We start from the raw sequence: 21386 nt of genomic DNA, 5'->3' as shown, positions 1-21386 counted from the left end.
AGGTGATTGTTCTCTTGGCGCCTCTGTTCCTTGCCTGTAAAATGGGGACAGCAAGAGCCCCTGCCTCATATGGTTGTTAGAAGGATTAAATGAGTGAATAGTAAAGAGCTGAGGACAGAACCTGGCACGTGGCCAGGGCGTGAACCCAGAAAGAACCCTGTGTTCACATCTACCAGCCTGACCCCTGCAACCCTGGCCTCTGTGCACTTGAACCCTCGCCTGCACCCTCTTTTATTTTATTTTATTTTATTTTTTTAAGATTTTATTTATTTGACAGAGAGAGCACAAGCAGAGGGAGAGAGGAGAGAGAGGGAGAAGCAGGCTCCCCACTGAGCAGGGAGCCCGATGCTGGACTCCATCCCAAGACCCTGGGATTATGACCTGAGCCGAAGGCAGATGGCCCTCGCCTGCACCGTCATTTAAAACACTTTTTAAAAATTGAAGCGTAGGGGCGTCCGGGTGGCTCAGTCGTTAAGCGTCTGCCTTCGGCTCTGGTCAAGATCCCAGGGTTCTGGGATCGAGCCCTGCATGGGGCTCCCTGCTCCGGAGGAAGCCTGCTTCCCCACTCCCCCTGCTTGTGTTCTCTCTCGCTGTCTCTCTGTGTCAAAAAATTTAAAAATCTTAAAAAAAAAAAAATTTTAAAAAATAAAAATTGAAGTGTAGTTGAAATCCAATGTCATGTGAGTTTCGGGTGTAGGACATAGTGACTCAACAATTCTGTACCTTATGCGACGGTCACCACGGTAAGTGTAGTCACCATCTGTCACCATGCAGTGTTATTACAATATCATTAACTATCTTCCCTATGCTATCCTTTTCCTCCTCGTGACTTATTTATTTTATAACTGGAAGTCTGTGCCTTCTTTTCTTACACGGATGCCAGCCGCCATGCCCTGCTCTCTCTCATCACCGGAGAGACCCACCCTGAAATTTGCTTTGGAGCATCCCACTCTGGGTCTTCCAGCTTCAGCTCTGTGCTTAGAGCTCTCCACCAGAACCCTCCCTGGCTACAGTTTTCTGACTCCTTTCAACCCTCCATGCATGGCCCTAGCACGATCTGCCCTCCAGCAAGCCCCAGGGTGGATTCCACCGTCATGAACACATGCCGCTCTTTGGACAGAGACGCTGAGAGTACTCAGTGTATAGTTCAGTAGTGTTAAGTAAATTCACAGTGGGGGCTCCTGGGTGGCTCAGTCAGTTAAGGGTCTGCCTTCAGCTCAGGTCATGATCCCAGGGTTCTGGAATCAAGTCCCGCATGAGGCTTTCTGCTCAGCAGGGAGCCTGCTTCTCCCTCTCTCTCTCCCGCTGCCGCTCCCCCTGCTTGTGCTCTCTCTCTCTCTCTCTGTCAAATAAATAACTAAAATCTTAAAGAAAAAGAAATAAACGCCGATACAGAACACAGTATCCTGGTCTCTTCCTCCAGAACCTTTCCCCAAATTTCATCTTAAATGCTGCCAGTGATGAGATATTCCCCCTTTCATTGACCACCTTTTCTCAGCTTAGGGTGGGACCCTCTGAGTCCTTCGCTCACACCTCTCAGGATCAGGAGGTTTGGGGGGCAGTTAGCTTCTGTTCTACTTCCTTGGTCCCTCCCACCTTTGCTTGTTCTGGGGAGCTTAAGCCCCATCCTACCAGGCAGAGATCACCGTGGCCACTGGGGGTTTGCTGAATGTCTTCCCAATCTCTCTGAGACTGTGCCTTTAGAATAATTTTGTGTCCCGCCTTTTTTTTTAATTTTTCTTAAAATTATATGTGCACCTGGGTGGCTCAGTGGTTAAGCGTCTGCCTTCGGCTCAGGTCATGGTCCCAGGGTCCTGGGATTGAGCCCTGCATTGGGCTCCTTGCTCAGCTGGGAGTCTGCTTCTCCCTCTCCCTCTGCCTGCCAGTCCCCCCTGCTCATGTGCTCTCTCTCTCTCAAATACATAAATAGAATCTTAAAAAAATAAAATAAAATTATATTGTTGCCTCAGCAACAGTAGATGGATTAATGGATGGACAGAATGGGCGAGTGGTTAGAGATAGGATATGACAGCCGTAGTAGAATATTAGTTATGGCATCTAGGTGAAGAGCATGTAGAATTCACTGACCAAGGCTTTCAAATTTTCTGCAGGTTTGAGATTTTTCATAACGAAGTGTGAACATACACATATCTTAAGAACCAGTAATTGCACTCCTGGATATAGGTCCATACTGATAGAAATGACTGCTTATGTCCAGCAACAGGCATGCATGAGCGATACCGCTCGTAATAGCCCCAAAGAGGAAACAATGCAAATGCCCAACAGGAGTAGAATGTATAAACGGACTGTGGCATATTCCCACAGTTGAGTACAACAGTGATGAAGAGCACACGCCACGGGGCGCCTGGGTGGCTCAGTCGGTTAAGCCTCCGCCTTCGGCTCAGGTCATGGTCCCAGGGTCCTGGGATCGAGCCCCGCATCGGGCTCCTTGCTCCACAGGGAGTCTGCTTCTCCCTCTGCCCTACACCCTGCTCTTGTGCTCTCTCTCAAATAAATAAATAAGATCTTAAAAAAAAAAAAAAGAGCACACGCCATGCTGTGAAGGACTCTCATGGACATAATGTGGAGCACAAAAAGACAAAAGGGGATACACGTATCCCATTTATATGAAGTATTAGAACAGCAGACTTTGTCAGTGGAGTTAGAAGTCAGGGTAGTGGTTTCCTCTTAGGCAGTATTGTTTGGGAAGGGGCACTTGGGAGCCTTCCGGGGGCCGGAAATGTCCTATGTCTTGAGCTGGGTGGTAGTTACATGGGTGTGTATCATGTCCAAAATAATTGAGTTGTATGTTAAAACTTGTGGACTGGGACACCTGGGTGGCTCAGTGAATTGAGCGTCTGCCTTCAGCTTAGGACATGATCCCAGGATCCTGCGATTGGGTCCTGTATCGGGCTCCTTGCTCAGCGGGGAGCCTACTTCTCTCCCTACTTGTGCTCACTCTCTCTCTCTGATAAATAAATAGATGGATAAAATCTTAAAAAAACAAAACAAAACAGCAACTTGTGGACTTTGTGTAAATTATTCTTCAACTGAAGTATCTATCATGAACATTTTCCCGAGTCATTTGAAATGTTCTTTGAAGATTCTGGACCCCTGGGAAGGGGAGGAAACTTGGTTTGGAAAGAAAGAGAAGCTGCCGCACAGCCTGGGCTTCCAGGAACAGGCTGCTCTAGGAGCCACTGTGGCCACCACTGATGCCACCAGGGACAGTGTCACTGTGGGATCCTGCAGCCACGGCCACCAGAAAGAGCTCCCAGGGGCCCCTGGTTCTTTATGGAGGAATGCACAGGCCTGAGCCTCGGGGCTGGGGAGTGAGGGGCAAGGCTTCAGGGGCCCCCACAGTGGGAATTCCACACTGCAGAAGGCACGTGCATTGTGGGCCAGTGGTTCCTACCCAAAGAAAAGTCATATGATGCCAACAAAGTTAGTGTTCACTGAGCGCTCCCTAGGTACCAGGCCCCCGTGCCAAGCTGGTCATTGCAAGGAACGTCATACGGCCTATGGGGCCAGTGGTGAGGAGACAGGCATGGGGAGGTTTGGTGATGGGCCCAGGAGCACGCAGTGCGGGGCAGCATGCTACGCCACACAGGGATGACCAATGCGCCTGGCCTCTTTCCAGCCCCCTTGCCCCAGACTATGGCTGCCCTGAATGCAGCGCCCAGAAGCCCAAGAATCCCCCCAGGGTCCCCTGCAGCAAAGTCCAGGATCCAGTCCTGCATGAGGTCTGGGAGGCTGGAGGGAAGCAATGGTGGTGATGTAGGCTTTGCTGTGACATTTGGCCAGAGATTTCTGGGGGGTCTTCCTGTGGCTCACCCCCTCGTGGCGCAGGGTCCTGCAATTCCTGCGTGTCCTGATTTCCGAACACCCTGGGTCCGGGGGATTGCCTGCCCTTGGCTCTCCCAGCTCCTGCAGGGGTAAGCCCCCAGTGCCAGGCTTCCACGGCTCTCCGTGCACCTGGCTGAGCCTGGCTTGAGACAGGACCTCGTAAGAACGATATTAAAGGAAGTGGTTGGGGTCTCTGGCTTTTGAACAGAAAAACTAGGGTTCTAAGCCAGTTCTGTCCGTTCTGTGGGACACAGGGCTCAGTCCCAGGACCCTGAGATCATGACCTGAGCTGAAGTCAGACGCTTAACCACCCGGGCACCCCGGGTCTGTAGTTTTGAGTTGAGTCTTAGTCTCATCTTCCTCTGGGTCCTTATTTAGAACACAGAGTGGTGAGGTCTACCTCACAGTCCTGAGGGGAGAATTCAAGATAACACGTGGCAAATCCAAGGCCAGTGCCTACACTTAGGGAACAACTGACAATTAATTGTTATAATTATCATCCTCCCCACTTAGCAGATGAGAACAGTGAGCTTGAGGAGGTGGCAGGGCGTGGGTCCAAACCCAAGAGTGGGCGGACCCGGCTCCTCGTCTCTTGCTGCGCCGCAGGCCCTAAAGCGAGCCTGGTGTGGGCCAGGGTCCCAAGGACGGGGCAGCAGGATGAAGGGGGTTCGCCAGTGTGTCTTCACTCTCCCGAGGCTGCCCATACAACTATGCCTGTCTCTCCTGGGGCCCTGCCAGCTTGGCTGCATTACAGGGCAGGGGCCAAAGCCTACTGTTGACAGAAGCTCAGAGAGGGGCAGTGCCCAAAACCAAGCTCCACGGACACTTCCTCTGGAAAGCCTTCCCTGCCGTGCCGGCCACCCTTCCGAGAGGCCTCCTCCGCGTCCCCTGCTCTGCCCTCCCCAGAGCCCCAACTGAAGTGCGTCTCCCTGGCAGACCTTGGGCCACCTGGGGGCAGGAAGCGGGGATTCCCCGGTGGCCAGTGTGTGCCCAGTGTAGATCATGGCACAGAGCAGGTGCTCAGCAAACAGCCTTCGGAAGAACGAGTGAGGAAATGAGTGAACGTGTGGAAGACCTGACCGCACTGGGGGGCAGAGGGGGCAGCTTCAGAATTGGGTGGCACTAGGCTCAAGCCTTACCTGGGCAGGTAGGCTGGCAGGTGGGGGTGGGGCTGCCCCCAGGGCCCCTTGTCTCCACCGGGCACCCTGCAACCTCCCTGCTGTCTTGTTCCTTCTCGAGGTGCCCCTTAGTCTCATGCCTCCAGCTTTGGTCCCTGTCGGAACATGCTTTCCCTTCTTGCGCCCAGGGAAAGCGGTCAGCCCCGAGGAGACATGTAGGGCCGTGCTTGCTCTGTGCTGGCCCAGCGCACACCCTGGCTGCACAGATGGGCCCCAGCCTGGGGGCTGCGTGGGAACCCCGGAAGCAGCAGTGTCTGTGCCGGCAGGTGGGCTGGGGGCCCGGCCTGGGGACAGCGCGTTCCTTCCTGGCCGGGCCACCACCCTCGCCGGGCCTGAAGGCCATGACAGCGGCAGCTGCCCGCACCCACGTGTCCCTTAGCCACCAGCCCTCCCCATCCCAAACCTCGGGCCGTGTCCCCGGACCCAACTTGGAGCAAGTGCTCTGCTCCCCACTCCCGGCCCTTTCTCCGTTGGGAATCATGGGGCAGGATGAAGCAGTCCTGGGGCTCAGGTGGGACACAGCCGTTTTGCCTAGCGTGGCCTCCTGGGCTCCCCACTTCCCTGGGGGGGGAGGAGAGGGTGGCCCAGGGGCCCCCGTGGCTGGCGGCAACCTGAGGCTTTGACTTTTCTGGGTGACCTGAACCAGCGGACCAAAGGGGACGAGAGGCTGGAGCGTGTCTAGGGCTTCTTTCTCCTGGGAGGAAGCCCCTTCCCCATCAGCCTGTGTCATGGCCAGACCTTCCTGGGTTGACACTGTCAGGCCCCAAGGACCCCATGGGGCTAGAGGGATCAGTACTGAGCCGAGAGATCAGGGTGGCAGTGGGGTCTCTGAGAGGATTCAGGAGGTGACATCTGCCAGAGGTCCGAGGGCTCAGAAGTTGCTGCTCAGGTGAGGGTGGGACCGAGAGAGGGTCCAGGCGGAGGGAACAGCAAAGACTTCCTAACGCAGGCGAGCCCCAGGGCTACTCACCAGCCTCACCCCTCCTACTTGAAGCCACAGCCCACCAGGGCCTACCAGGGGTCCCTAGGAACTAGCCCAGTATGGAGGAGTCCTGGGGACTCCGTGACATTGGTGACACTCCGAGCCTCGGGCTCCTCCCCCTCCCAGGAACAGTAATGGGGATCCCAGCCTGCCAGCCTTCGGTGTTCCCAAAGATGCAAGAGAGACACTCGGAGCCTTCACCTGGTGCTCTCCAGGGCAAGAACGGACTCATGTCACTGTCTGGGGGGAGGAAGGGCAGACAGACTGTGCCCCACCCGTGCTGGCCAGGTTCTCTCTCCCCAGCCCTGCTCCCTGGGGCAGCTCCAGGGGCTGGAGGGAGTTGAACATTAACCTCTTTGGTGAGTGGCTCCAGCTAAACAAACATGTGTTATCACAGGTCAACAACAGCTACCTCCCTGGCCCGGTTGCCAGAGCTGACTTTTTATGTATGTATGTATGTATTTATTTATTTGGAAATCATAAGCAAGTCAAAGTGACTATCAGTGAACAGAAGCCTCTGTTCAAAGATCCTCCAGCAGAACTGCCCCAGTTTTAAGATGAAACAATGTTGCACTTTAAGATGAACTAACTTGCAGGATCCTCACCAAAGACAAAAAAAAAAAAAAAAAAATATTGCTTCCATCTGCACTTTTCTTGGACTAAAAGCATATGCAGAAAAACTCTACTTTAAAGATGAACGCTGCAGGGCACAGTAACATGGTCAAGTACCTGCTTTTTTTTTTTTTCCTTTAGCCACGACCCTAGAGAAGATGATGTCTTGTGCGTGGACTACATCCAGCCACACCTGAGAACGGAATTAGTAAATGTGTCGGGTCCAGGGCAAAGGACCAAAGGGGACTGCTTTCGGAATGAGCAGGGCGGGCCTCTCAGGGGCGGTGGCTGTGATCAGTTGGTGATGGACGTTCTAGATCCACTGGACGAATTCCAGACAGGAGACATGTCATCCGACAGCTTGTACCAGCGCCCCCGCCTCCGGCGTTCCTTGCTTCTGCTCCGGGGCTTCCGTGGATGCAGCAGCTAGCGGCTTATTCGCACCCCTTGCTTTCTTCTCTCTCGCTTCGGCCTGTGCCTTTGCTCGTCCCCCTCCGGTCTGGCTGTCCTGGCGCGGAGGTCGCTAAGAAGAGGCACCAAGGCCCAGGGCAGCACCGGCCTGTGTTGGAATCCGGGCAGGACACCCGCCACGGCCAGCAAGGGGGCTCAGGCTGTCCCTGCTGCCCTCGGTCCCGTCCCCCTCTCTGTCCCTCTGGCCTCCTGGCATGGCTGGGCCAGAGTTGGGGCCGGGAGGAGGGTTGGGGAGCCCAGATGGGGCTGACTGGGCGAAGCCAGAGAAAGAGCACAGCCTGCGGAATTGGATTCCAGGAGCTGGAAGTGACCGGTAGCGGCCAGCCAGCCACTGTGGGCCACACCGCTGCCCAGGCTCCCTTTTGCTGTTTCATTTAATCCTCAGTGAGGTGGGCACACACTATGATTTCCATTTCACAGAACAGGGAGCCAAGCCTGCCAAATTAGGAAGTGGTGTGGGCTGGACTTGCCCTGAGGGTACCTGACCAGAGCCCTGGCTCCTAACCCAGTGAGTCCCTATCTCCCTCCCATCCTCACCCAGCCTCCCCAGGGCTACCTGCCCCCTTCCCCGCCGCCCCTTAAACCTTCTGGATTGGCCACACCGAACTTCTCGGCATCCTTCCAGAGCACATCCTGTCCTTCCTTGTCTCCACGACTCCAGCAGTCCGCTGCCTCCCTGCCCCCTGGGCTTATGAACTCCTATTCGTACCAACTCCCCTGGACCCTTCTTCATCTGCCCGCCACGTTGAACCCTGCCTCGATCCCCCAGGAGCAGTGGCACCTCCTTGGGTTCAGTCCCCTCCAGGCATGTGTCACACTGCCTCCCACTCGTGAGGGGAAGAGCTGGGGGGGAGCTGCGCCCTGAGCCCCGGCGCCTTTTGAGTGCCCTGCACCTATTTGGTGCTCAAGGTTAGAAGGTTGTCAAGGGAGCAGACACGACCAGAAAGACCCCTGTGGAAGGAGGAGAGGAATGGGGATGGAGCAGCGTGCTGGCAGCGGCCAGAAGAAGAAAGAACTGGAATCCTTGTACGTCCTCCGTCCTCCGTGTCCCCATGGAGACCGGTTCCAGGGGCGCAGCAGTTTGAAGTTGGAATGGAAAAGGCTGTGATTGGAGGCTGTTTGAGCAGGTGTTAACTGGAGAGGGTGAAGGGCAGAGGCCCAGTGGAGGCCCGTGAGCTCACAGACGCCAGCTAGCCCACCCTAACTGCTGACGTGGGGACCATCGGGGCCCTAGGTGGGGGTTCACGCTCTCTCTTACTCCTCAGCAATGCCAAAGTCAGTGTTGGCCGTAACCCCTGCTTGACAGGTGAGAAAATGGAGACCAGAGAAGAACAGCGTTCCATCAGAGCCAGGGGAGGGCGGCAAGACCCACAGCCCTCTGCCCAGCCCACCGGGGCTGAGCACTTCCCGGAGCGGCTCTGGTCCATGTCCTTTGCTCCCCCTTCTTACGCCAAGAAAAATGAGGTTTTCACTGGCAAGAGGAGGAAATGAATGTCCTTCAGTTTGGTTTGCGGGAGTGGGACCCGGGCAGGGCCTTCTCCAAACTGCCAGCGGCTGGGGGAGAGGTTAACAGGTGCTTCCCATCAGCATCCGACTCCCCAGCCCACCCAGGGGTGTAAGGAAATCACACGCAACGGGGTGGGGAGTTAGATACACAGGAGTGGACTCACTCCCCAGCCTTGTAACTCTAGCTTCCAAAGTGCATCCCCTGAGAAGACAAGTGTCCCAGGGGCCCCCGTGCTGTCATTGGGAGGGGAGGCAAGAAGTCTCCTGGTCACATAGGGTTCCTCCTGGGAGGTCACTGTCGAGATGGGGTCAGCGGCTCACGCAGCTGGAAGAAACCTTGGACTTTTTCTCGGCGGTCTCCAGGCCTCCTCTTGCTTGACTCACTCAGATAAAGACAAGTCCACGAGGCACCTTGTACACTTTTCAAGCCCCCTGAGTCTGTCTGACTAATGGGGGTAGGTCACCATGCTTATCTGCAGGATAACCTTTGGACAAAGTTCTCCTGGCCCCACATAACTGCATGGAAAGGAGGATAAAAGGCCGTGGCTGCCATTTGTCCATCCACAGAACTTTCCAGAATGAACTTGGTGAAGGTGGGGCCTTGTGACACGGGCTGGTCCCAGTGACCCTCGGCTCTGGGACTCTGGCTGGTGCTCTCTGGGCATGGCTCCAAACGCACCCAGGACCTTGGAGCTGGGTCTGGCCCTGCTGCTTGCTGGGACCTGTGTCTGCGTGGCCTCAGGCAGCCTGACTCATTCACTGAAACAAAATTTCTGAGCATTTACTCACCTCTCCGGGAGGCTCGGCAAGGCTCCCCCACACCTGAGGAAGGTACCTCCCCGTGTTTATCCCCTACGGGCTGCTTCCAGCAAGTGTTGACGTGGTTCCTGGGACTCCCAGGGAACGCTGTCAGCTGTCATCTTTTTTTTTTTTTAAAGATTTTATTTATTTATTTGACAGAGAGAGACACAGCGAGAGAGGGAACACAAGCAGGGGGAGCGGCAGAGAGAGAAGCAGGCTTCCCGCCGAGCAGGGAGCCCGATGCGGGGCTCGATCCCAGGACCCCGGGACCATGACCTGAGCCGAAGGCAGACGCTTAACGACCGAGCCACCCAGGCGCCCCTGTCAGTTGTCATCTTGAGTGACCTCAGTTCTGCCCAACGTCTTGGTCTCCCAGAACAAGGACACTCTCGACCAGGCCCCATCAGGGACCTTGCCATCATTTAAATGCAGCCCTTCCGAAGTTCTTGAGGCCGCTCTGACCTCAACCTCTTGTCTACCCACGTGCTTGTCTAAGGCTGGACTGTTCTCTGACCACAGGAGCACCTCCTGGCCTCGGGTGTCTGTACTGTCCCTGGCCACGGGCCCACTGAGGCCATGGACTCATTCTCTTCCCTAACCTGCACACTCTCCGGGGCTCTCCATTCGAGCCCTCTCCTGCCCCCCCCGAGCCCTCCATCCTGCCGTCTTCTGCAGCCCCCCAACCTGGCTGAGAGCCTCACACCTGGGCTGAGAAGTGCCGCCCCCCCCCCGCCCCCTTGGCTCCAGGGGTGTCTAGAACACTGTCTGGTACCTGGAAGTTGGCTGGTAAAGATTTCTGCAATGCATTATGCCGGTTTCTAGAGTCGGCTTGCTTTTCCTCTCTCGATTTTAAATCTTAGTGCTCCCGAAGCTCTGGGGGCTCTTACCTCCTCCTCACTCTCAGGTGACCTCGCCTCCTATTTACAGACAATATAGAAACCCTCATGCTGGAACTGGCCCCCCACAGGCCCACCTCTTTTCCTCTTGTTACCAAGGAAGACGGACCCAGACTAAGACCAGCCCTCCGCCCGCAGACTCTGAATAACTTCCCCACCTTCCCTTTTGGGAACTCATCCCCTGTGGGAGCTCCTCGTCTCACCGTCTCACCGCACCGTCTCACCGTACTTGTCCTTCATTAACAACGAATCCCCTCCTTAACCGCACCTCCCCTTCCAGCTGTGATCCTTCTCTCCCTCCCGGACAGACTTCTCCCCCCCCAACCCCCCGCCCCAGTCTGGCTCCTCCTGGAAGTGCCGCCCCACTGCCCTCTCCCAGGTCTCCCCAGGTCGGGGGTGGGAGGGAGGGCCCAGAGGCTGTCTGTCCTCCTCCCCCAGGTCACCTCACCTGCTCCCAGGGTTTTACTCACACCCACACCGAGGCCTCTCACCTCTTGCCTGCCCCCCGTCCCGTCCCCACACTAATACAGAACAGGGGTTCAACATATATTAAAGAAATGCAACCTCACTCCTGTCACTCAGGATAGTGCTGTTCGGGATCTCAGACTGGCCACCCATCTGCAAATTCCCCGCCGGCCTCCGCCACAGCAGAGCGGACTCAACTGGGGGAGTACCCCCAAAAGAGGGAAGTCACAATCTACTGAAAACTCACACATCTGACAAGAAGAAAATAGGATCTGGTAACAGACAAGACTTTTGTCTTAAAGAACATCACCCAAGTCATCACAGGAGGCTGCAGGCCGTCTTCGGGCCTCCAGATTGAAAGCTTTCCGGCAGTTTCCATGAACACAGACAATGCCCTGGGAGGAACGAGCGAGTGGCAGAGGTGCAGTAGGAGGGGGTGGGGACAGCCCTGGCGGGAGGCCTTCTTCCCAATCCTGCCCATCCACACTCCCTGCCCCTTCCCGAGGAATCAAATCCCGCTTTTCCTCTGGGCCTCATCACTAGCGAATGCAAGCAATGCCCACGCTCTTGACCTCAGGGAGGGAGAAGCGGGAGGCCGCGTCACCCTCGCAGGCCCGGGCCGCGCTTGCGGGACCCCCGGGGCTACCAGAGCGCCACTGGGCTCTGCGGCAAGCAGGGTGGGCTGCACGCCAGCGACAGAGCCGGCACTCCACTCGAGGGACAGAATCACACCAGGGCTCCGGGCAGCATGCTGCAAGCTAGCTGCACCGGGTGGCGGATGGGAGTAACTCGTTTCAGAGAGAAAACCTGAGACCGGACGCCGGCTGTGTAGCCTTTCCCCACGCTGGGACATCAGCGCTCTCCAGTCTAGCCTGCACCGCCCCGCTGCCTGCCTCGCCGGGCGTCCACGGGGACTTCGGGGCGCCGCAGAGAGGCCATCGGGGGCCGCCAGCTCGCCCGGGGCCACTCGGATGCTGCAGGGCTGGGCAAACTCCGGCTCCCTGGCTCCTAAGCCAGGCCTACTTCTCCCCTCAACTAGGTTTTGCTGCAGTAACTGGGAGGACAGAGGACCCACGCCAGCCCCAGATAGGCCAGTTTCGTCCCATTCAGCGAGGGCAGAAACCCAGTGCTCAGGAGTTGCATACTGTGGGGTTGGAGGGCCGTGTGGTTCGAGAGGAGCCCCTCCGTGAGACAAGGACCGCTTTCCCGTTGTCTTTCCGACAAAAGGAGCGGCACTGGAAGCCAATGGAGGCCGGGGCGCGGGCCACGCCACTCGCAGATGCTGGAAAGCCTCCGAACCTTCGACTTTACAAATTCTACTTGAAATGAAAGCCTTGTGGAGAAAGGCATCACTTCGATCTTTTCTTCTCAGATACAGCGAACACCGGCCAAATTGTTTTAATTTCCGAATTTATTAAAATGATTAACCTCAATACTCCAAGTGCATGTACAAAATATTTGTAAAAAATGTTTTTAATGAAACGTTAAAGAACTTACCTCAAATGCTGAAAAAGTCCTTTTTTTTTCATTCTTTCAGTACAAGGAATACATTGTATCTCAAAGGTATTACAACTCAGCAAAACAATTTAAAACAGTAATTTGAAAAATGATTGAAAATTGAATACTTTACATGTATTTTTATGATCATTTCCTAATTCTTACAATGCCAGAATCTTTACGAATCATTGCATAAGCTCAAGCTCAAAGTTGTATGGAACGCAACCTCTTCCAAGTGGTCACCCGCGTGTGGCTCTCGCCATTCCACACGGTGAAGTTCTACGGTGGAGCCCGAGCAGCTCCGAGGCCCCTACCTGGAAAAACGGAAATCAGGTTTCCCTGGAAGGCGGCAGCCGCGGCTGCCCAGCGCTTGTGCACCCCGACTCCCGAGGCGGGGACGCCCCCGGGCCCCGCTGCTAGGGCCCACGGGGGAAGGTCAGTCTCGAAAAGCCGAGGCCGCAATCAAGTTAACAAACATAAATAAGTTACTAAAATTAAGCTTAAAAATGGAGAAACGTGGGAAATGTGGGATTTTGTGACTTTTTCCTTAAGATGGAGATTCCTGAAATGGCTGTTGTTGGTATTCCGGGAGACGGTTCGAGATTGAGGCTCTGAACCTCTTCGACACGCCCCACGCTAGGCCGGGAGTGAAAGAGGTGGCCCACCGCTCTCCGCTACTTTCCAGACACCGAGTCTGTGCTCGACCTTCCTTAATGGCACGAGTCTCACACTCCTCCGAGGGACAACGTGAGGACTGGACGTGGTCCGCAATGCGCTCCGAGGGCCTCGGGACAGAGCCCGGGGGGGCCGTCCTGCTTCGCGAGGGGGAGAACCACATGCGGAGGGGGGGACGGGGGCCGCCACACCACTACCCAAGGGGCTGACCTGCACGGGACAGACGGGAATGAGGCGACATTAAGACCACACAAGTAACTCCTTGAAGAACGTGAGGAGAAACAAAAACTCTACGTTGCCAACACTTTTATGAATATTCTTAATTTCTATGTGGAACCCCTACTGGCAATCGTTTCATGGGACTCAATTTAAAGGGTGTCCCCAGAACCTGGAAACCGGCAGGAATCACCTGGGAACAACAGTAAGCATTGAGGTTTTCTCCACTGGACTTTTCGTCACGGGCAGATTCCTTTCACTATCTTAAGACATGGGCTACTTTTCGATAGACACTACACGAATCCCCTAAATCGATTTTACTCAGGAACGCCGTGTATCTGAAAGTACATGTACACATTTCCCAGAAATAGAGACCCACTGGCGTCAAACACCTGCTACAGCTTTATATTCCCAAATTCTTTGTCCAATGATTTGTAAAATAATCCAGAGAAATGAAAGGTTGGTATTGAACATAAAGTAGTAATCAAAAATTTGCTCATTAAGTTACTTAAAATTAATTTCTCTTCTCAAAGTGCTTCAAAAAAAAAAAACAAATTAAATCTGACTCCTCTTTTCGCTTAACTGATAATATAGTCAAAAAATCTTTGATATTTTCATACATAAACTAACATAAGCCAAGAACTCCCACTGATGCAGTGCTTAAAACTATATATTTTATAATTTCCTATTTTATTGGCATGAATATTTCTAAACTTAAAAACCTTCCTGGTAAGTTCTTTTAATTTCTTATGACAAAAATTTCTCACAACACACAAATATTTACAACATATACATTGTTTTCAGTTCTTTACATTGAATTTCAAAGACAAACATTTTTATAGGTTACCACAGAACAAAAGCTGTGACTCATGTTTTTATTTCATAAACTATTATAAGTTAAAGTGAATAGAGTTTTTAATATTCCTTGTAGCATTTTACAAGTGCAACAGAAACCTTGAAGACCCAAATTAAGAGAGCTGTAGTTCATTAGATAAATGTTGCTTGTTGTCATCACATTGTTCACAGCAAAGTTTTGAAAAAATAAGCACCAATCATTCTTGCAAAGAACAATTTTATCTAAAAGGATTGAAAAGTGTTAAATACAAGGTCTTTAATTTACATGACAAGCAATAAATACGCTGAATTGGAACTCATCCTGCACACTGCTACCCTCGTACATATAATGTACTGAAAAGTTAGCGGTCACGCGTGTAATTGTACTTTTTTTTTTTTTTTTAAAGAAACCAATTCGACTCCCAACCGATGGTTTGCTCTTTTAAGCAAGGCCACACACAGTACACCTGGGCCAGCAAACAGTGTGAAACCGACAGGACTCCGAGGGGGAGACATCTAGCAAAGAAATCAAAAAGCCAAAGATCATTGCTGGTGATGTTAGCATATACTAGAAAACCTTAATATGCTGCTACTATGATTTGTTTTAAATTATTTTTTAGTCATATATTAAAGAGCCAGTTGATGCTCTTGGTTTAAAAAAAAAAAAGAAAAGAAAAGAAAGAAAGAAAAAGGACAAGAAAATTGTGTAGCCACATTATTGTTTTCAACGTCCCGTGTGGAAAGTTGCTATCACTGTACAATTTTGCTTGAGCCTTTATTTTACAACGGGGCTTTCCCTCTAACTCAGAATTGCACGTTAAGAAGGCTATTTAAAAAGTACAATAAAAATTTGCACAAATCAGACTTGGGGAGAGTCAGTGCGCTGTACACTTTCTACAGTATGACGCTGCTAAGTGGAGAGAGAAGGGAAGTGCGGCCGCTAGAACGTCTCGGGTGAGGAATAACTGACTGGAATTTGTTTTTATTTCTTTAAAGGAGGTTTCCCAGGCCAGACTGAGCCCAAGAGCTTATGCGTTGAGCCTCAAGGACTGGTCTTCTCTTCTCCGGGAAGAAATGTCAATGTCTATGGAGTCCTTCCCGACTATCAGCCGCAGGCGCTTGGCTGGAGGAAGAGGAATGAAGTCGTCCTCGAAGTCCTCCTCGTAGTCCTCGTCCTCCTCGTCGCCCTCCGAGGAGGAGGGCTCATCCGTGCTCTCCTCCTCGTACTGGCTGTAGTCGTCCACTTCCATGCGGGACTCCAGCAGCGAGAGGGGGTCGCTGCAGCACAGTCCGTTCTCGTGGAGCCCCTCCGAGCACGGCCCCCGACCCTCCTCGTCCCGCTTCAGCTGGATCTTTAGCTTTGTGGAGCTGCTGCCCGACCCTGAGTTAAACCCATTATTGAGCTTTGCTACATACAGATTATTATCGTTTTCGTGGTCTTTACTTAACTTGATGCTTATTTTTGAAGAACTCGTGCCATCGCTCTCTTGGTCGTTTGTCTTGCTGCTGCTATCGTGACGCCTACGAAGAGTCAATTTGGGAATCCCGGAGTTATTCTCCAGGATCAGCTGTGCATCATACCTCGTGATTCGCCTCTTCTTTTTACTTTTTGCAGTTCGGAAGCCGTCTTTCGTTCTGAAGCCATCGGACGTGACGACCGAGGCGCCGCCGCCGGGCGAAGGAGCCCAGTCCGCGTGGCTGCCGGGCGCCGCCTCGGGCTCGGGGGCGCGGCGCTCGGCCGGCTCGCAGCGGGTCGCCAGCACCTCGGGCGCCACGCCGGCCTGTCCCGGGCAGTCGTGCCCGGCGGCGGGCTCCTCGGCTTTCGCCAACGGTTTCACCAGCTTCCCCTGCCGCGACTTCTTCTTCGACGCGCTGCTGTCGCTCCTCTGACACTTGGCTTCCCGCTTCTGTGCCGCCCCGGGAGCCAGGCCGTCGTCGGGCGCCGCGGGAGCCGGCCGCTCGCCACTGTCCGGGCAGGGGCCCGTCGAGCCGCTCTGAGAGCCGTCGGACGCGCCGGGCTCCCGCGGGCTGCCGGAAGGCTCCCTCGGAGCCAGCCTCGCCCGCGCCGACCGCCGGGTGGTGTAGGTGCAGGGGGCGCCGTCCGCCGGCGACGGGCCTCGCCCGGAGCCCGCTCGGTGCTCCCGCGCCGCGTGTCTCGTTAAGCACCCGCTGGCTGCCGCGGCTTGAACTGGTCCCTCGGGCTCCTTCTCTTTTTTAATGGGTAAGTTTTTATACAGAACTACTTTGGGCTCTTTGAGTACTAAGCTTCCCATCTCGAGTTTTCTCGAAGCACTCTTTTGCTCCAGCCGTTTGCAATGATTTCTTAATTTTATCTTGGAAAGTAAAGGCTTTGCAGGCTTTTTCAGTTTCTTTGGTACCCTGGAATTATTTATATGAGTTAGCTTAGATGAGGTAGAGTTGGAAGAAGCTGGAATTCTTGACATAGATTGCCTTGTCAGTGTTCTGCTCTTGCTGTTCTTTTTCACACCAACTGAAGATTTTCGGTTAGGAGCTGCAATTAAGGAGAAAAAAAAAAAAGGGGATGAAAACCAGCCTTGGTAACACAGGAGTGCTCAACACAACGATGCCCAAACCTGTCAGCTATGAAAGGTTTGCATTATACCCGCACGTGCAAGATGGACCCCGCTGGGTCTCGGCCGGCACACGGGCACCCCACACCACCCTCCTGTAACTTCCCAACTGCTGCCTCCGATTTATGGAGCATCTATGCGTTTCCCACAGCAAGGACCTGGACTCCACTCTGAGCTCGTCCATAATCTACCGCGATACTTGTCCACAGTATTTCTTTTCCCGAATCTCTTATCACATAGAAGATTTGAAGTAAACTTGAGGAAAAATCAGATTTTTCTTTCACAAATTCTTAACATCATCATTCAAAATAGGTTTCTAAAACCCATTACTCATTAACTCAAAGGAAGTATATTACTTGACCAGTAATACAGAACAGAAATATATTATTAACGAGCTCTAACAGACACTCTATCACAATGGCTTCAAACAAGCCAGAGAGACCCAAAGAACCATATATTGTTAATTCCACAACGAACCGCACTCCACAAAGTTCTTGCTCCCACTCCGTGAGGACCAGCAGACTTCCAAGGGCGGCAGAACTTACTTGGCCCCGTCCCTCCAGGGACCACCTGCTGCCAACAATCAAACTGAGGCGGGAAGAAGCATGCTGCTGGAGTTACACTCTCGGGACAAAGGGGGACCCAACTCCCTCAGGACGAGCATACAGAAAGGCTATGATGACCCCACAGGGAACGGCCAACCTGAGGACCAACAGGACCGCTGACCAGAGTCTCAAAAGGCTTACAGGTGACTCAAGTTTAAGCTGCTTCCACAGTGAGCATGACCTTACCAGGGGCTTTCTGTTGTCTTTATGTTTTTCTCTCCATTGACATTTGGGACCTGTATGTAGAGTGTTTTACAGGAATCCATTTCTCAATTACTTAGTCTTCCCGGCTCCCACCTGAAAACCTCTTCCCCATCAAACTAGCCCTTTCAGTCATTCACTAGGGAAGCTGAGATGACCAAACTGATACTCCCCACTTCTCTCAGAAAACAGGGAGAGTAAAAAGCGACTATGGGTAAACCGAGCACACTGCCCGACAAAGACTGCTGCCGCCGACATGCCCAAGGGCTGCCAGGGCGACTGTTGTTCCTTCTGCATGGCTAAGCAAGTAAGTTACCATTAGTTAGTTTTCACTGAGAGAAGAGCAAGAATGCATTACAAGCATTCCAAAAATATCAAACCACCAAGAATAGAAAGCTCTATACTCAAAAAGGGTGTCTCATAAATGGCTTTGGGGAACCCAAACCAACACAGTTCCCAGGAGTGAGATCCCCTGATCGGACCAAGAATGTGCTTATCCATGTGGGCTACCACCCCAAGGCAGCCACTTATTTTTAGAATAGTAGGAGCCGTGGTTTGGATACCGTTCAATTGGAGAACAACTGATGTAGCATGAATTGGAATTATACAGAACTAGCTGGAAATTATTTTTTTAAATACAAGGCTGCACAGGGCATTCTTTTGTTAAAGGATTTCTTCATGCTCACAAGGCTTCCTACAAGGTAGACTGAATAGATGTGCTTGTTGATGTAAATGCACTTGGCTTTCTCAAATGTGGCTGTGAAGTCCTTTGGCTCAGACCAGGCTCCTTGAGGACCAGTCTATGACCAAAATCAGTGGTTCTCAGCCTTCCTTTGCCTTTTGCCATCCTGTTCTCATTCTGTACCTGCAACTGCCCCTTCACAACGAAAACATACACACCACATGCTGGACAGCAATCCCGCTGCAATTTGGATCCGGCTTGTCCCTCTAATGAGACGGCCTTTGCCAATCTTGGAAGACCTTGTCATGAAATCCAGCAGGCACTCTCTAGCCCTTCTCCCTCTTCCTTTCTCTGCATAATGTGACACTGCTAACCATTTTTCTTCCTGAAAACTCCTGTCCCATTGGCTGCCCACAGGGGCACTCTCTCCTGCCCTCCCATCTGCCCCTTCGACTGCGCTCCTCAGGCCTCTGCTGTCCTAGACCCTTTGGAAACTACACATTCTATGGGTGACAGGCACCCACCCCCGCCCCCCCGCATGGCTCTTACCACTGATGCACTGGCAGCTCCCGAGCCACTTTATCTAGCCTCCCTCCTAGATTACAGATCCGAATCACCAAATGCCCGCTGGCATCTAGATCTTCCCCTGAGGATGGACTCCTCATCACAGTCAACGTGCCCAAACTGAACTCACCATCAAGCTTCACGGCTGTCCTCCTCCTAAATTCTCCATCCTGCTCAGTACCACCACCATCCACCCAGCTAGCTGCCCAAGCAGACAGCGGGAGGTCATCCCGGCCTTTCCCTAACTGCCTCACCCAGTCGGCCACATGTCCCGTGGAGCCCATTCCTGCGGCGCCCCTGCAGCCATCTCCTTCTCTCGCTTCACAGTCCCCTGCCTGAGTCGTGGCAACAACTCGACTCCCTCCCTTCCTTTCCTCACCCCTCCCATTGCTTCCCCAACATCCCGTTCTCTACCCTGTGGCCGGAGTGAATTTCCTAGTACAACATGTCACTGCTGGGCTTCAAAACTTTCAATAACCTAATGCCCTAAGAATAAATCCAAAATTTTAAACAGTGGTCATATCCCTCCTTCCCACCCCCTACTCTAGCCATGCATGACACACTTTCCTTATTCGAGTCCTACACTCGTCCCCGTTTCTCCATTCATGAATTCCCTCTGCTCTGAACATGCTTCACTTGCCCAACCTCTTACCCCCTTTAAGACTCCGCTTAGGAAATGCTTCGCTCAGGGAGCCTTTCATGACTTCCTACAAATGACAGGTCTCCTTTCCTCTGTATTTTCAGAGCACCTGAGATTATCCTTACTCCGGCTCATATTTTAAATCCATCAGGTTGAGTCTCACTTTATGGGGATTCTGAATCCACCCCTGCTTCCAATGGATTCCTTGCTAGCCAACTGCAGTGAACGACTGACAAAGCACTTGTGTTTGTGTTCTAAACTGCACAAAATAGACTGTATTCGATGCTATGTATTCTTTCGACACAGAGATCTCACTTACATATGTTCATGTATTGGTCAGTCTAGTCTTTTGTTTTAAAAACAGTATCTCAAAAAAAGCCCAGCTAAGAGGTATGCTCAAGTCAAAGGTCAGAAAAGACTGAGACAAACTGGGCAAGAGAAATGTGAGCAATGTGACTAAGATGGGAGCCCCATGGGCGCCAAGGGCTCTACTCTCCCAGACGGGTCTACACTGTCCTCCGGGGTTCAGGAGGATAGTGACGGTAGGCTTAAGGAGGAAGACAGGAGCCACGCTGCAAACTAATGGAAGTCTGTCCAGAGACTGAGGATTCTGACTCAGTGGAGACCAGGACACCTGTGGCCACTCTGGCCTCCAGGCTGCTACACCATGGGCAACTCTCCTGCCTGGCGGCGTAAACCTAAGACAGTATTTTTAGGTGGAGATACACATTCTTAGCAATTATTATATACTGGTGCTGTGCAAAATGGCCCAATCAGTATGATCTCAATCCTAACACGCATCCTTTGTAGTGCTACTAAATCCATGTGACAACCAAGCGCGTATGGATAAGCGCGCCTAAGATCGTCCACCGGTAAGGGCAGGAGATGGGGGATTTGGACTGAGTGAGATCCGTGGCTCCAGATCCACTGTACTAAGTATGCCACAGAGTCACAGTGTGGGTCTCCGCCCCCGGGGGTACAGGACCCACACGGCACGGCCCTCACTGCCATCTCATGGTGTCCTCCGAATCACAAGGCAGCCCTGCGTGGGCCTTGAGAATTACAGCAGGTACAAGAACAGCAAAACAACAGCAAAGCTCCCCGCACACTCAGGCTGGGTTCTGTACTGGAAAAGCCCCAGAAATGCACACTATCAACGTGAACCAAGGGAACATGAGGGCCATCCACAGCCTGGCATCTTCAGAGCGTGAAGATCCAGAAAACCCTGAGTAGGACTTTAGAGTTCAGTTCAAGTTTGGCAGGCACAACAAGCATCTTCCATCTGACGTGACCAGCACAGACCGGCAGTGGCTGCCTGCAACAGGGTGTTGGAAAGGACTCTGGAGTAGCCTATAGGCCCAGCAGCAAGGAGTGTTCAGATCAACAGTGAGGTCTGACACAGCTCCCAGTGACAAGTGGGTGACCCAGTTCACTATCTCTAGGATAGGCACTCCGGAGTTAAGATAAACTTATTCCACCGGCCTTGTCTTCTGGATCTCACAACAATCTGTGGCATTGGCATGACTCACACCCCGTATCACAGCACCGACTATGGGGGGGGGGTGGCCCAGCCACTGAGGCACCAGAGGCCTAAAACACCACAATCTTCTCATAACGGCATTATAATTCAGGCTTGTGGACTGAATTTGTGAAAATGATCTCTTGTCTTCTCTTTCCAGATGCTAAAGCCAACAGTCAACTTGGGGCTCCTGAGACACCTTTCAGAAAAGAAATCTGTGAAGAAATAATTTTTCTCCCAACCAGGCAGAAATGTTTCTTTAGAAGAGAACATACAAGCTGTTCAAAGCAAGCAGTCTCTGCCCCCTGAATTCTAAACGCACGGCAGGGTAAGGATGGCAGCTACGCACGGAGAAAGCACCCCGGATCCAGACGCGACCACGCCGCCCCCTCTGGGAGACGCCCGGACAGCCCTGGCTTTGCTACCAGCTGCGATCTCAAAGAGTCTTTCTTTCAAACAGGTAGGTTATGGTCCAGACACAGACACCAAAAGAAATCCCATCTGAAAGAATACCTGTGGGGGCCTGCAAGAGCAGTGCTATGAAGGGGACCTCGTCTAGGGCGGTCTCAGAGAGGACGGGTGAGAAGCCTCTTGCTCCTCCAGAG

General features: G+C 52.8%; 1 protein-coding gene across 6 annotated transcripts in view; it reads right to left on the bottom strand.

The window, feature by feature from the left end:
- Positions 1-12150: 12150 nt before the first annotated feature.
- Positions 12151-21386, bottom strand: part of KMT5B (lysine methyltransferase 5B) — a 54942-nt gene continuing 45706 nt past the window's right edge. For all 6 annotated transcript variants that reach the window (XM_081797658.1, XM_081797657.1, XM_081797656.1 and 3 more), the window contains one exon: positions 12151-16491. In XM_081797658.1, the coding sequence (XP_081653784.1) occupies positions 15008-16491 (1484 nt within the window). In that variant the 3' untranslated portion in view covers positions 12151-15007. The remainder of the gene's footprint in view (positions 16492-21386) is intronic.

Source organism: Leptonychotes weddellii, chromosome 11 (assembly GCF_054177405.1).
Source record: "Leptonychotes weddellii isolate Sample4059 chromosome 11, ASM5417740v2, whole genome shotgun sequence".
NCBI lineage: Eukaryota > Metazoa > Chordata > Mammalia > Carnivora > Phocidae > Leptonychotes > Leptonychotes weddellii.
Note: the sequence above shows the minus strand (reverse complement) of the source record. Positions and strands in the feature narration are given on the sequence as shown.